The 14891-nt window shown below is 40.5% G+C and overlaps 1 protein-coding gene across 1 annotated transcript; it reads right to left on the bottom strand.

The window, feature by feature from the left end:
• Positions 1-4707: 4707 nt before the first annotated feature.
• LOC127505433 (protein FAM13A-like) lies at positions 4708-13181 on the bottom strand. Its single transcript, XM_051880991.1, has 5 exons — positions 13042-13181; positions 12740-12946; positions 12463-12643; positions 4988-5227; positions 4708-4797 (listed from the first exon to the last, which is right to left on the bottom strand). Exons 1-5 carry the CDS (start codon positions 13097-13099, stop codon positions 4749-4751), a joined length of 735 nt encoding a protein of 244 aa, XP_051736951.1. The 5' UTR covers positions 13100-13181; the 3' UTR covers positions 4708-4748.
• Between the last annotated feature and the right edge of the window lie 1710 nt (positions 13182-14891).

The raw sequence follows: 14891 nt of genomic DNA, 5'->3' as shown, positions 1-14891 counted from the left end.
TGGCTGTTAAAACTTTCTCGGTGTCATTGTTCAGGTACAAACGATGGTTCTAAACAGGTGGCTGAAACGGCACGTAAACGCGCTTAGAGCGCCGTTGTCATGTGGTATCTGTTACTTTTCTCAGCGGTAGGCAGAATGGAGTAATCACAGTTGACGATGATGGCTAGATATGGCATTTTCTAAATCATTTTATATAGAATTCATAAGGCGGATTTCCAGTTTTATGTCAGGAATAAAAAATTGTATGTAAATTACAATTTGTTTATGTATAAAATATCCGGCCAAAAAAAAAAACGCCCTGAGATCTGAATGAGGATTCAGTTTTCTGAGCCACGGAGCTCCTCCTAGCTACAGCTTTTTAAATCTAATAGTTTTATTTATGTCCTAATTTATTAGAGGCCAAACACCGAAGTTTTTCTTTTTCTTCTTCTTTTTTTGTCTTTTTTTTTTGTGTTTGAGAGCAAAAATAACTATATTGTAATTAAAAAATAAAGTTTGTGCAGCTTTGTGCAGTTTTCATCATGCATGCACAAATTTGCTTTCTGTTCTGCTTTCATTGTTTGCGACAGTGCAATGACAGCAGAACAGAAAGCAAATTTGTTACAAAGATTTACTCGCACTGCAGAGTTTTACTATCAATTACTTTATTTTTGCTATAAAAAAAAAGACTTTTTTTGCAATCTTTTATTTTTATTTACAATGTAATTATTTTTGCTTTCAAGCACAGTATGTTTGATCGAATAAAAAAGACTCCATAAAAGTAACTCCATACTCATCCGTGTAGTGTGTACTCAATGTTTTGTCATTCAACATTGGAGTCTGACAGCCCCTTCCACTCCGCTACGACGTAATTAATGTTGCAATAGTTGAGTGCATGTATTGTCCAACATTCCACTTCGTTTTTTCCGTTAATTTAGTACATCATCCGGGTATTCAAAGTGCACTTTTTCCTTTTGGAATTTCCTGTGTGAACACACTATTTATACTTCATATATCATCATATAGTGCATAAGTATGTGAATGGGACGCACCTATTTGGCAGCCCATAGAACCACTTGCGGGAAAATTATGAAATTTGGCTCAAAGATAGAGGTTCATAGCAATTTCATAGCAACCATAGAAATCTCTAACTCAATCCCTCTAACGCCACCAACTGTCTAAATTTGCACTTACGTTTATGATAACTTTTGAACTGTAAAGCCCAAAGTATACTTCACTTTTTACGCGTACACGAGGGTCAACGTACAACGTACGAGGGTCATCAGAAGAGTACGTGCATACTGTACACGCACCACTGGATTTTTGTAACCGTACTTTGTACGCGCAGGTTGCACATGCGCATTTAACTGCATAAACAGAAGAGACCAGAACGCATGCAAGCTACAGCGATGATGGAGGCCTACATAGATGAGAGCTTGTGCAAAGAGGTTAGAAAGTACCCTCATTTGTACAACTTTAACATGAAAGAATACAAATATGTTTACATGGGTTGTAACTCGTGGCGAGAGATTGCTTAAAACTGTGCATGCGTCAAATGCTTGTGTTTGCGTACGAGTCGAATGAAGTATACTTTTCAAGGCTGTGCATTCGACTGTGTGCGTACACATAGGAAGTATACCCATGGCTTTGGGCCTAGAAGCTAAATTCTTTTTTTCTCTGATTCCTTGGCTCATGCCGAGACAAGTGCCATTTTATGGGTCAAAATTTTCCGCCATTTGATTTTTCAGATAAACCTATTTTTTCGAACTTCTTCTAGACCATTGCTCAGATTTTCACAAAAATCGAATCAGAACATCTTCAGGCCATGCCGACAAAAGTTATGGAATTTAAGTTGAATCACTAAGCCGTTATCTAATAACTTTCATGAAATTAGATGAAAAGCACATACAATCTGAGAACATAGACCCAAATTTTGCCATAGTCGGCCGAACTTCCTGTCTGCCATTTTGATTTTTTAAAAACCTTTTCAAACTCCTCCCTAAACCGTTTGTCTTATTTTCAGTTGAGTCGGATCATCTTCAGACCATGCCGGCAAACAGTTGTGGATTTTGTGTTGATATACCAAACCGTTATCGGTTAACGCATCAACAAAGTTGATGGCATGATACCAAAACGACTCTGAGGCTGTACCTCTGCAATGCTTTGGCATACTGACATCAAACTTTGTGTGTGTCATTGTCACCCCACACTGACCACACCACATAAATTTGGTCACAGTGCCACCTATTGGTCAAAACGGATAAGCAATTAAATCATATTACTAGTGATTCTATTTAAGATTTTTTAGCCATTTGCCTAAATTTATCTGAAACGTCTTTAATTACTCATGATGCTCCCAGCCATGCTTGCATAACTCATTATGCCTTGCATGCTATATGTTTGATTGTAATTGTATTGTTATTTTACTTGTATTGTTACATGGTATTTATTTACTGTATATAACTTATTTTTGTATTTTCATTTAAATTATGAACCAGTCATAATGATGGTATATATACAGGTGCTGGTCATATAATTAGAATATCATCAAAAAGTTGATTTATTTCACTAATTCCATTCAAAAAGTGAAACTTGTATATTATATTCATTCATTACACACAGACTGATATATTTCAAATGTTTATTTCTTTTAATTTTGATGATTATAACTGACAACTAAGGAAAATCCCAAATTCAGTATCTCAGAAAATTAGAATATTGTGAAAAGGTTCAACTTTGAAGACACCTGGTGCCACACTCTAATCAGCTAATTAACTCAAAACACCTGCAAAGGCCTTTAAATGGTCTCTCAGTCTAGTTCTGTAGGCTACACAATCATGGGGAAGACTGCTGACTTGACAGTTGTCCAAAAGACGACCATTGACACCTTGCACAAGGAGGGCAAGACACAAAAGGTCATTGCAAAAGAGGCTGGCTGTTCACAGAGCTCTGTGTCCAAGCACATTAATAGAGAGGCGAAGGGAAGGAAAAGATGTGGTAGAAAAAAAGTGTACAAGCAATAGGGATAACCGCACCCTGGAGAGGATTGTGAAACAAAACCCATTCAAAAATGTGGGGGAGATTCACAAAGAGTGGACTGCAGCTGGAGTCAGTGCTTCAAGAACCACTACGCACAGACGTATGCAAGACATGGGTTTCAGCTGTCGTGTCAAGCCACTCTTGAACAACAGACAGCGTCAGAAGCGTCTCGCCTGGGATAAAGACAAAAAGGACTGGACTGCTGCTGAGTGGTCCAAAGTTATGTTCTCTGATGAAAGTAAATTTTGCATTTCCTTTGGAAATCAAGGTCCCAGAGTCTGCAGGAAGAGAGGAGAGGCACACAATCCACGTTGCTTGAGGTCCAGTGTAAAGTTTCCACAGTCAGTGATGGTTTGGGGTGCCATGTCATCTGCTGGTGTTGGTCCACTGTGTTTTCTGAGGTCCAAGGTCAACGTAGCCGTATACCAGGAAGTTTTAGAGCACTTCATGCTTCCTGCTGCTGACCAACTTTATGGAGATGCAGATTTCATTTTCCAACAGGACTTGGCACCTGCACACAGTGCCAAAGCTACCAGTACCTGGTTTAAGGACCATGGTATCCCTGTTCTTAATTGGCCAGCAAACTCACCTGACCTTAACCCCATAGAAAATCTATGGGGTATTGTGAAGAGGAAGATGCGATATGCCAGACCCAACAATGCAGAAGAGCTGAAGGCCACTATCAGAGCAACCTGGGCTCTAATAACACCTGAGCAGTGCCACAGACTGATCGACTCCATGCCACGCCGCATTGCTGCAGTAATTCAGGCAAAAGGAGCCCCAACTAAGTAATGAGTGCTGTACATGCTCATACTTTTCATGTTCATACTTTTCAGTTGGCCAAGATTTCTAAAAATGCTTTCTTTGTATTGGTCATTAGTAATATTCTAATTTTCTGAGATACTGAATTTGGGATTTTCCTTAGTTGTCAGTTATAATCATCAAAATTAAAAGAAATAAACATTTGAAATATATCAGTCTGTGTGTAATGAATGAATATAATATACAAGTTTCACTTTTTGAATGGAATTAGTGAAATAAATCAACTTTTTGATGATATTCTAATTATATGACCAGCACCTGTATACAGTATAGACCATCATTATATATGAGCAAGCGTCTATTATTTTCCTTTTTATATACTGTAGTGGAAAACTGATTTCTTAGCATGTATTTCTCTGCTGTACTTTATATGATTCGTATCTCTGTATGCAGTCTGCTTATGCTGAGTGGAAATTTACTGACAGGCTAGACTGATAAGAAGTAAGTTACAACAACTTGTTTCAGAGACTGCAAACACAGCTGCACGTCCTTGAAGCTATCTTTTGTAGGAGTTGTAGGGGAACTGCTAGGAACAGAAGTAAAATTTTGAACACTTTGAGTACTTTTCCATTCTTAATATGTTGGCAATGATGCCCTTCATTGCTAAAACTCTGTCTGTTGTGAATGGCCTTCTTGCAAGAATAAAACTTTAAAACTTTCTGCTGATATTAATTCACCATCTCATTTAAGACTCCACTGCTTACAGCCATCACCAGGTCATCACAGTAGGGCTTGTGTACAAATTTGATGTCTTAAACAATACATTTCAAGAAAATCTCTGTCACCCTTCAAATTGCCTGATGTTAACAATGTTCCCATGTCGTGGTAAGACTAAAGGACAGTATATAATTAATTACAATTTATTAAAAAACAAAAAATGTAATAATTTTGATACAATTTTTATTTGTTTATTTGCAGTACGGTCCTACACATTTTCTTCTGCAACAGCCCTTTGACCTGAAAGAAGAGAGATAATCAAGTCTTTGCAAACAAGAACCAGTAGTAAATAAATCTATTCCATATAGAATCTATAAGCAAAAGCGAAGAGGACTCACTTCCTGCAAAGACACCTCGCCAAGTTCCTGCTGATATTTGGTAACATATTATAATAAAATTTAACCAGATAGCTCAGCTGCTGAGTTCATACCTGATGTATGAGACAGATGAATTTGTCCTTTTTGCTCCGCTCACACTCAGACTGGACGGTACCGTTGACCTGCTAGAAGCAGAAGATGGTGGTGGAGCGCAGTCCCCTGTGGAGAGTGCGTCACAGTGGGGTTTGGGAGGGTACATGTTCGGAAGCAGGAACGTGGCACTGTCTATTAGGTGCTGTGTAAGATAATTACACAGCTCCTGTTCTACTAGCTTGATGCGGCTGTCAGGAACACTGCAAACACAGGAAATGAGGTAACACTTTACAACAAAGTGAACTAACAATAAAAATACTTTTAAATCATTTATTAATCTTAGTTAATGTCAATTTCAATGTACTAAAACATTATTAAAATCCCACTTAAGTCTTATATTTAGTGTCTTTAACTACTGTGTACTAACATAAATTAATCACTTGATACAATGCACTTATTGTGTACATACATGTTTTACGTTGTACTAATATTTAAAAACTACCTGCATGTAATTATATCTGTAATTAATTTCTGTAAATCCATCTATAATTACACTGTTTATTACAGGTGAGGCTCCTGCACCTCCTTCCTCGCACCACCGGAGGGAGCCATCACCTGAATATTGACTGTTTTCGATTCAGACTTCATTTCTCATAGGCCCTCATTCCTGGGACTGATTGCACGTGACCACATGACACACACACACACACACTTCATAAGCAGCTCACACACACCCGCACGTTGCAAAGGCTTGATCTGACCCGGTGATCATTTCTGAGCGTTTATTGTGGATTGTTATACCTGTGTTTGATTGGACTGTTCCTCGTGTTTGATTCTCTGCTGCCTGCCCTGACCTTTGCCTGTTCCTGGACTTTGTTTGTTTGCTGCCTGCCCTGATCTCTGCCTGTCCCTGTTACCGCCTCTGCCTCGTCCTTGCCATTGTTGTGTTTGCCACTTAAATAAAACTGCAAATGGATCCTCACTCTGCTGAATCGTCATTACAGAAGACTTCGCCAAACAGAGATCCAGCAGCCATTATGCATCTATCAACGAAGTTATCTGCCCAAGCCAGCCAGCTCGCGATACACCAAACACCAGACAATCGGCTGACTTCACTTACTGAGGAGCTCGTCAAGACGCTACAGAGCCTCCGTTTAACACCCACCGAGGTCGCCGCTGCTCTCCCGCTGTGTGGAGAGAGGATGGCTCAACATTTCCTTCTTTCCCTCTATTTCTACAATGCTTCAGAGAAGTTTTCGAACATCCTGCTGGAGGTAAGAGTGCGGGTGACCAGTCACTCTCTCTGTGTCGGGAAAAAACACTGCAGCAGAATATGCTTTGACTTTTCGCACTCTCGCAGCACAAACAGAGTGGATTGATGACACGTTAAAACTGCTGTTTAGAAAAGGACTGAATCTTGAACTCCAGGCTGAGCTAGCTTCTCGTGACGAGGGGAGAACACTCAACTAATTCATCGAGCTAACCATACAGATCGATAATCTGATTCGATCCTGACGCCCTGCTCGTACACAATTCCTCCATGCACCAACCATGCCTAGTCCAGTGCCCATGCAACTCGGCTATACTCCTCTCACCCCCGAAGAAAGAGAAAGAAGATTGCAACATCACCTATGCCTGTACTGTGGCCAAGCCGGTCATCTTAAAATCTCATGTCCAATCTGACCAGTCTCATCTAGCTCCAAATCGGTGAGTCCCCGAGCGCCATTAACTCATTCTACATCCTGTTTTAAAATACCTGTGAAAATGACGGTCAATGGCAAGACAGTATCCACTCATGCTCTGTTAGACTCAGGGGCAGCTGGGAATTTCATGTCCAGCACTTTCATTCAACAACATAACACCACACTAATCTCATGCAACTCTCACTTGACAGTGGAGACGCTAGATGGTCGCCCCATAGGAGAAGGAAGAGTGACACACATCACTGAGGAGATTCATGTGCATGTAGGTGTACTTCATCAAGAGATTATCAGATTCTACGTCCTCCATTCACCCAACAACCCAGTCATCCTCGGCTTAATGTGGCTACAAAGGCAAAACCCGCACATTTCCTGGAAAGAAGGTCAAATCGTTCAGTGGGACACATCTTGTCATGGACAATGCTTGAGTCAAGTTACCCCTTTATCTGTACAGTCCATCTCTGTCAAAGAAACGAACACCGATAACTCCGGCGTACCTGCTGAATACTCTGACCTGGCGGTAGCCTTCAGCAAAACCAAAGCATCAGAATTACCTCCTCACCATTCCTGTGACTGTGCAATCGACTTATTACCTGGTACCACTCCTCCCAAAGGTCGAATTTTTCTCAGCCCGAATCTTCCGCCATGAAGAAATACATCGAGGAAGAACTCGCCAAAGGCTTCATCAGACGTTCCACATCACCTGCAGCATCCGGGTTCTTCTTTGTGAAGAAAAAAACAGTAGTCTCAGACCCTGCATTGACTATCTTGGTCTCAACGACAATAACCATCATGTTTCGATACCCCTTGCCATTGGTACCCGCAGCCCTCGAACAACTTAGACAGGCCAAGTATTTCACCAAACTGGATCTTCACTGTGCTTATAATTTGCATCAGAGAGGGTGATGAATGGAAAACTGCATTCTCCACTTCCACCGGCCACTTTGAGACCCTGGTTATGCCGTTCAGATTGGCTAACAGTCCCTCCGTGTTCCAGTTGTTTGTCAGTAATGTCTTCCATGACATGCTCAATTGATGGGTCATTGTATATATCGACGATATACTAATCTACTCAAACACCCTCAACGAACACATTCAGCATGTAAGATCCGTCCTTCAGCGTCTGATCTAGCACCAACTCTACGCAAAAGCTGAGAAATGTGAGTTCCATCAAACATCCACATCATTCCTAGCATATATCATCAGCCATGAGGGGGTAGCTATGGACGAGGGCAAAGTAAAGGCAGTCTTGGAATGGCCCCAGCCACACACATTAAAGGAGCTACAGCGTTTTCTGGGGTTTGCCAACTTCTACAGGCGGTTCATAAGAAACTTCAGTGGAATCGCCGCTCCCCTAACTGCCATGACTAAACGCTCTTCCTATTGCCTGATTGCCTCATCTGGTCACCCGATGCTCTGCAGGCATTTCAGAATCTCAAGGCTCGATTTACATCTGCTCCAATTCTCCACCATCCAGACCCAGATCTCCCGTTCATCGTGGAGGTTGACGCTTCAAGCACAGGCATCGGGGCTGTACTCTCACAACGTCACGGGACCCCTGCCAAAATGTTTCCTTGTGCCTTTTACTCACGAAAGTTGTCATCTGCCGAACGAAACTACTATGTGGGCAATCGTGAACTGCTAGCCATGAAGGCTGCGCTAGAGGAATGGCGCCACTGGCTAGAGGGAGCTCAACACCCTTTCACAACCCTTACAGACCACAAAAATCTGGAGTACTTGCGTTCAGCCAAGCGATTGAATCCCAGACAGGCAAGATGGGCTATGTTCTTTACCAGATTCCATTTCACAGTCACGTATCGACCCGGATCCAAGAACACTAAAGCGGACGCTTTGTCCCGACAGACTGAGGAAGTTAACGCGTCTGAGTCTGAGGAAAACATCATTCCTGAAAAACTGCTCGTTGCTCCTGTGCAGTGGGATATCATGACCGAGATCACGCAAATCAATGCCCAGAACCCTCCATCTCCTGAATGTCCTCATGACCGCACTTTCATCCCCGGCCCTCTGCGCAACAAGCTCCTACACCAAGTTCATGCAGTTCCCAGCTCCGGGCACCCAGGTATCACAGCTACTCTACACCTTCTTAAGAACCAATTCTGGTGGTCCACAATGTCTGCAGACACCATTCAATTCGTCAACAACTGTACCGTATGCAATATCTCCAAACCATCACAACAGTTATCTGCTGGTCTTCTTCAACCACTACCCATTCCTCAACGCCCCTGGTCCCATATTGCAATCGACTTCATCACAGATCTCCCTGAGTCTCATGGCAACACCATGATCCTCACAGTCATTGATTGTTTCTCCAAGTCCTGTCGACTCATCCCTCTTCCCAAACTTCCCACGGCCTTTGAAACAACAGCTGAAGCACTGTGCAACTACATCTTTCGCTTCTACAGTCTGCCTGAAGACATTGTCTCTGATCGAGGTCCACAATTTACTTCAAGGGTATGGACAGCTTTCTTCAAACACCTCAATATAAACGTCAGCCTCACATCCGGTTACCATCCAGATTCCAACGGCCAAACTGAACGCATGAATCAAGAACTCACACGTTTCCTGAGAGCTTACTGCCAACAGAACCAGTCTGACTGAAGCAAATATTTAATGTGGGCCGAGTATGCACAGAATTCACTTCAGAAACCTGCCACAGGCCTAACTCCATTCAAATGTGTACTGGGCTATCAACCTCCCCTATTTCCATGGTCGGGCGAGCCTTCCAACCTTCCTTCAGTCACTGAATGGCTACAGCGCAGCGAGGACACTTGGAACCACGCACATACCCACCTTCAGCGTGCTGTAAGGAGACAGGAACAACAGGCCAATCGCCATCGACGTCCCAGTCCTGAACATGCCGTGGGCCAATGGGTTTGGCTGTCCACAAGGGACCTTAGCCTCAGACTCCCATGCAGAAAACTCAGTCCCAGGTATGTAGGGCCTTTCAAAATTATAAAACAAATCAGTCCAGTCTCATTTCAGCTAGATTTGCCTTCTAATTATCGTGTCTCTCCCACTTTTCATGTTTCGCTCCTGAATCCCTCTGGTGGTCCGAGAGGAGAGTCGGAGGGAGCCGAGGCCCACAACCCCCCACCCATTCTGATCGACGGCGAGGAGGCTTACCAGGTTCGAGAACTGCTCGATTCCAGGCGCCGGGGCAGGAGACTCCAGTATCTGGTCAACTGGGAGGGGTACGGGCAGGAAGAGCGATCCTGGGTCGACGCGGATGATATCCTGGACCCCACACTCTTGGAAGAGTTTCATAGGACGCACGCCGGAGAGACCGGCCTCTCGACCACGTGGTAGACCCCGGCGTCGTCGGCGTCGTCTGCGTCCTCGCGTCAGGAGCCGCTCGCGGGGGGGGGGGGCGGTCTATTACAAGTGAGGCTCTTGCACCTCCTTCCTCGCACCACTGGAGGGAGCCATCACCTGGATATTGACTGTTTTCGATTCGGACTTCATTTCCCATAGGCCCTCATTCCTGGGACTGATTGCATGCACCTGCACCACGACACACACACACACTTCATAAGCAGCTCACACACACGCGCACGTTGCGAAGTCTTGATTTGCCCCGGCGATCATTTCTGAGCGTTTATTGTGGATTGTTATACCTGTGTTTGGTTGGACTGTTCCTCGTGTCCCAGGTGAAAAAAAAAGTATATTTCTATAATGTACTTAAAATGCTCTATTTTCACACACTAATTTTGTACTTAATATACTAAAAATTCTTCTTTAGTACTTCTTAAGATAATCTTAAGAACATCTAAGTGTACTCAACTGTGCTATTTTGAGACACCACTTATAGTACATTTGAACCCATAGTGTACTATAAGTGGTAACTAAATATATTTTTTAAATACAGAGATAGTATATTAACAGCACATTTTAGTTCATATTTTATGGTGTCTCAAAATAGCACAGTTGAGTACACTTAGATGTTCTTAAGATTATCTTAAGAAGTACTAAAAAACAATTTTTAGTATATTAAGTACAAAATTAGTGCGTGAAAATAGAGCATTTTAAGTACATTATAGAAGTGTACTTTTTTTTTTTTTTTTTTTTTCACCTGGGGTTTGATTCTCTGCTGCCTGCCCTGTGGCCTGTTGCACAAAGCCGGTTTCAGTTTCTACCCAGGTGAGTTCAAGATTAGTTTGAGCAAACTCTGGTTTTTCTGGCTTATTAAGGTGGATTGGTTTTTACTGGGGTTCATTGCTATGGTAACTTGCGCTACACGGCTAACCTGCACCAGAGCAGGCTTTATTCTGGGTTATAGATCACAAACCCAAACTTGACCAATCAGCTGTGAGTAAAGTGACATGTATCTGATGCAATAAAGCAACTCCCCCTGTATCTCTCACTCCAAATTAAATCATTTTATAGTGAAAACATTTTAGAGACAAAATTGCTTAACTTTTGCTGTTAATTATTCATTATATTTATATTAAATAAATTAAAATTATGAATAATTCATGACATATTCATATAATTAGGCCTGTTATATTAATTGACAATATTAAACTTTGCTTTTAAATTAAAATAAATATAATACATGCACAATATATCAAGCTTTTAAACAGATTAAGCTTACATGTATTCTTTTGAGCTCTTTGTGAAACTATATTAATTATTTGGTCTATTTGTTTGATTCACATGCATTGATATAGTCAGATTTTTTTTTTTCAGCTGCCTACTCAAACTTTCACTGCATCAGTGTTTATTCCTGCTTTGTAAATGCGTTTAATTTCATATTTTTCATAACGATCTCTTAATCTTTGGAAGAGACATGAATTGCGCGGCTCTCTCGCGAGAAGTGAATCAAACTGATGTTCTCCTTGTTCTGTGTGATTGGCTGTTTGCTGCACGTGTCACACTTTCAGGTGCACGCACTTTGCAAACTCTGGATTAAACTTGAGTTGACAGAGAAAGTTTATACCGAGCGTTGTGCAACAGTTGATCCTGATCTAAACCAGGTTGGATTTATCTGGATTTGTCAACTCCAAACCTACTCTGAAACTCAGAGTTTGTTCAACTAGCTTCATGCAACAGGCCACTGACCTTTGCCTGTTCCTGGACTTTGTTTGTTTGCCGCCTGCCCTGATCCCTGCCTGTCCCTGTTACCGCCTCTGCCTCGTCCTTGCCATTGTTGTTTGCCACTTCAATAAAACTGCAAATGGATCCTCACTCTGCTGAATCGTCATTACACTGTTGACCCTTCCCTTACACCTTAACCCACCCTTAAACCTACCCATACCACCAAACCGTCCCTAACCTCACCCGTATCCACCTAAATAGCAGCACAATATATTTCAATATAATATCAACAGAATAAGTACATTGTACCTAACAATTAAATTTATATTTATGTTTTTTTTTTTTTGATGCAAGTACATAGTAGTTAAAGACACAGACACCTAATATAGTGTGACTGTGACCGTTAATATTATTAGCATTATTAGCATTACCAAAGATTAATAAATACTGTAACAAATGTATTGCCTGTTGTAAGTTAACGCTAGTTAATTCATTAACTAATGTTAACTAAGGAGACCTTATTGTAAAGTGTTACCAGAAATAAACACTTTTTACATGGTTTTTCATGGTGGGTTTTCATAAGGGCTGTTTATGTCAACAAACAGCAGCATGTATCTATATTTTAAAAGGCCAATTTAGGCTCAACTCACAACAATTTATTAGGAAAAAAAAAATCTTATTTTCTTCCTCATTTGGTTGACAAATCCAAAACAGCATAATGTACCCATATAAATACTCACTGAAAGATGCAGGGTCCAAAAACTTCTGACAAGTCCTCCGATGACATGTGGTTGACATGACATTGGGCAGCGACGCGGGACAGGAAGTGGATGAGCAGGGACAGGATGTTGAAGGTCTCAGGAGCATAACTGTCCAGGACTTTCTTTGCATGCTTGAGGTTCAAAACCTTCCCTTTGGTTTCTGCAGGTTAGTCAGAGAATCAAAACAGATTTGGTCAGATTTGCATGTGTTGCAGAAATCTTCGTGAGATAAGAATATTCTCGAGTCTGAGCTTACTTGTATAGACTCTCAACAGCCGTTTGGCGTCCCTGTCTGGGATGAGTCCATGTGGCAGTTCTCTCAGGAAGAGAATCACCAGAGAGGCCACGGCATGGACATCATCGCTGCGAAAAGCCTGAAACTCACCACGATCCAGACTGTCCCTCAACGCATTGCGCCGTGCATCTGATCCACTGGCACGGAACAATTCACTCTGATGGAGACCTCAAATAGAAATTATACAAATAATCTCAACATACATTTGACATATAAGTAACTAATCTGAGAGGAACACATTTAAAAGCACTCACACCTCTTACCATATTGTTCCAAAAACTCCAGCATCTGCATGAGCACCACAGGAACGCCCTGCCGCATCTTTCCCGTGTCCCTCAGTTTTTGAAGGGAGACACCAAATACAGGCTTTGGCTTGGGTGCTGCAACATGGTAGTCTGATGGATCTGAATCATTATTATTAGGCTACAAAGAAATGAGAGCAGCTGACAGCAAAAAACAAAGGTCCAGTATGTGATACAAAGCAAAAAGATGAAACTCACAAAACATCATCATTGTAGATGACAAAAAAACTACATCGTTGTAGTATTTGAGTCATTCCACGAAACCGGTATGATTTGAGTCCCTCTGACCTTTTTCAATGTATCTATTGGGTCACAAAAATATATTTTTAAAAGCTTTTTGTATTAATTGAAATGTCTCCTTTAATAATGTTTAAAAACATGACATACATTTTATCTTTATATTAGAAATTATTTTATTTTTTTGAGTTGACACCACCTATTTTGTCATGTCCCTCAAGGCCCTCTATGAAAGTGTGGCTTGGGATATGAATAAAGATTTGAGAAAAAAGTCCATACATTTTGCCATTCCCATAAATATCCATCTGTGCTTTTTTGCTGGTAATGTTTTTTTTTGAAGTAAATTTATGATTATTCATTAAAATCACATTATTTAGCTCCGTACCTCAGTAACCCCTCAACCCCGTTACACAAATCATTCTCCCCCTATAAAAATAATGAACTGATACTTATGTGACATCATTAATAGGAAGTGACATCATAGAAGTCTTCTGAACAACATTGTGAGCAAACAGGCAAGTTACCACCTTCTTTAATAATTATAACTAAATTATGTGGTGAAATTGTGTTTGTCAAGCTTAACGACTCAACCCCTTTACATCATTTACATCATTTAAACATAGAAAACTATTACTTATGAAATTTATCTTTGTTATTTCAACATTATTCATGATTTCTTAATATCATGCATGCCATTTATTCACTAGATTTAGAGCAGTGGCCAATTTGGCCAAAAATCACAACCCCGTCACACTCAACCCCGTCACACCTACATTTTTATTATTATTTTATTTTTTTGTTAAGTTTATGAAAAAGTAATTTAAAGTTAGTTGAACTCTGTCTGACATGTTCAGAGCAATCATAAGAATACTGATTTTAGTTCAAATTCTGAAGTTAAGACTTATCAAAAATGATAAGGTTGCTGTCACAAAAAGTGCCCATTTCAGACTTTAGTATAGCAAAAGTGTGAGATTTTATGTAACTTTTATATTTGCAATGACTGAATTAGTGTGAGGGACATCTGATTAATAGGAAAGTGTTGATTTTATCACAAATACATTTTATAATAATATTCAGAGAGCCCCCGTAGTGTCCATAACTTAAAATAATGACCAATAATAATAATAATAGGGATTTGATGCCTGAGATGGGAAAATGTTTTTCTGGAAGTTAAATATGTCATTAATGTTGTGGGGTGTTCAGAAAAGTAATACATTTTGGTAAAAAATCTAAAAATGTGTAAGTCCAAATCGTACCGTTTTCGTGGACTGACTCATTTGTTTTCAGAAAATAATGTTTAAAATGTCTGTACAGGATAATGTTCATACATGTATTACAGTAATGAGTAAATGTATTTAAAAAAAATAATAATGGTCCTAAAAATAGGCAAAATATATGTTTTCTTTTTTTAAGGTGAAATATGACCTAGATATTTCTTTGTGAGTTCCAACCAATTATGAAGATTAATTAAGTAGTTAAGAATATTTGGTGATTTAGGTCAGGTATAGGATACTTACCCTGCAGCACAATGACATTACTTTGCACATTATTATTCCCATAATATGTTTGTTGTT

Source organism: Ctenopharyngodon idella, chromosome 22, assembly GCF_019924925.1.
Source record: "Ctenopharyngodon idella isolate HZGC_01 chromosome 22, HZGC01, whole genome shotgun sequence".
In the NCBI taxonomy this organism is placed as follows: Eukaryota; Metazoa; Chordata; class Actinopteri; order Cypriniformes; family Xenocyprididae; genus Ctenopharyngodon; species Ctenopharyngodon idella.
The sequence above is the reverse complement of the archived record's forward strand: the minus strand, read 5'-3'. Positions and strand labels throughout refer to the sequence as shown.

Excerpts from the sequence above, each read along its gene's own strand:
- LOC127505433 (XM_051880991.1), bottom strand. The coding sequence starts at position 13,099 with ATGCGGCAGGGCGTTCCTGTGGTGCTCATGCAGATGCTGGAGTTTTTG. Across the intron at positions 12,947-13,041 it reads GGAGTTTTTGGAACAATATG|GTCTCCATCAGAGTGAATTG; the intron begins GTAAGAGGTGTG and ends TTTCTATTTGAG. Across the intron at positions 4,798-4,987 it reads TCATCTGTCTCATACATCAG|GTCAAAGGGCTGTTGCAGAA; the intron begins GTATGAACTCAG and ends CTCTTCTTTCAG.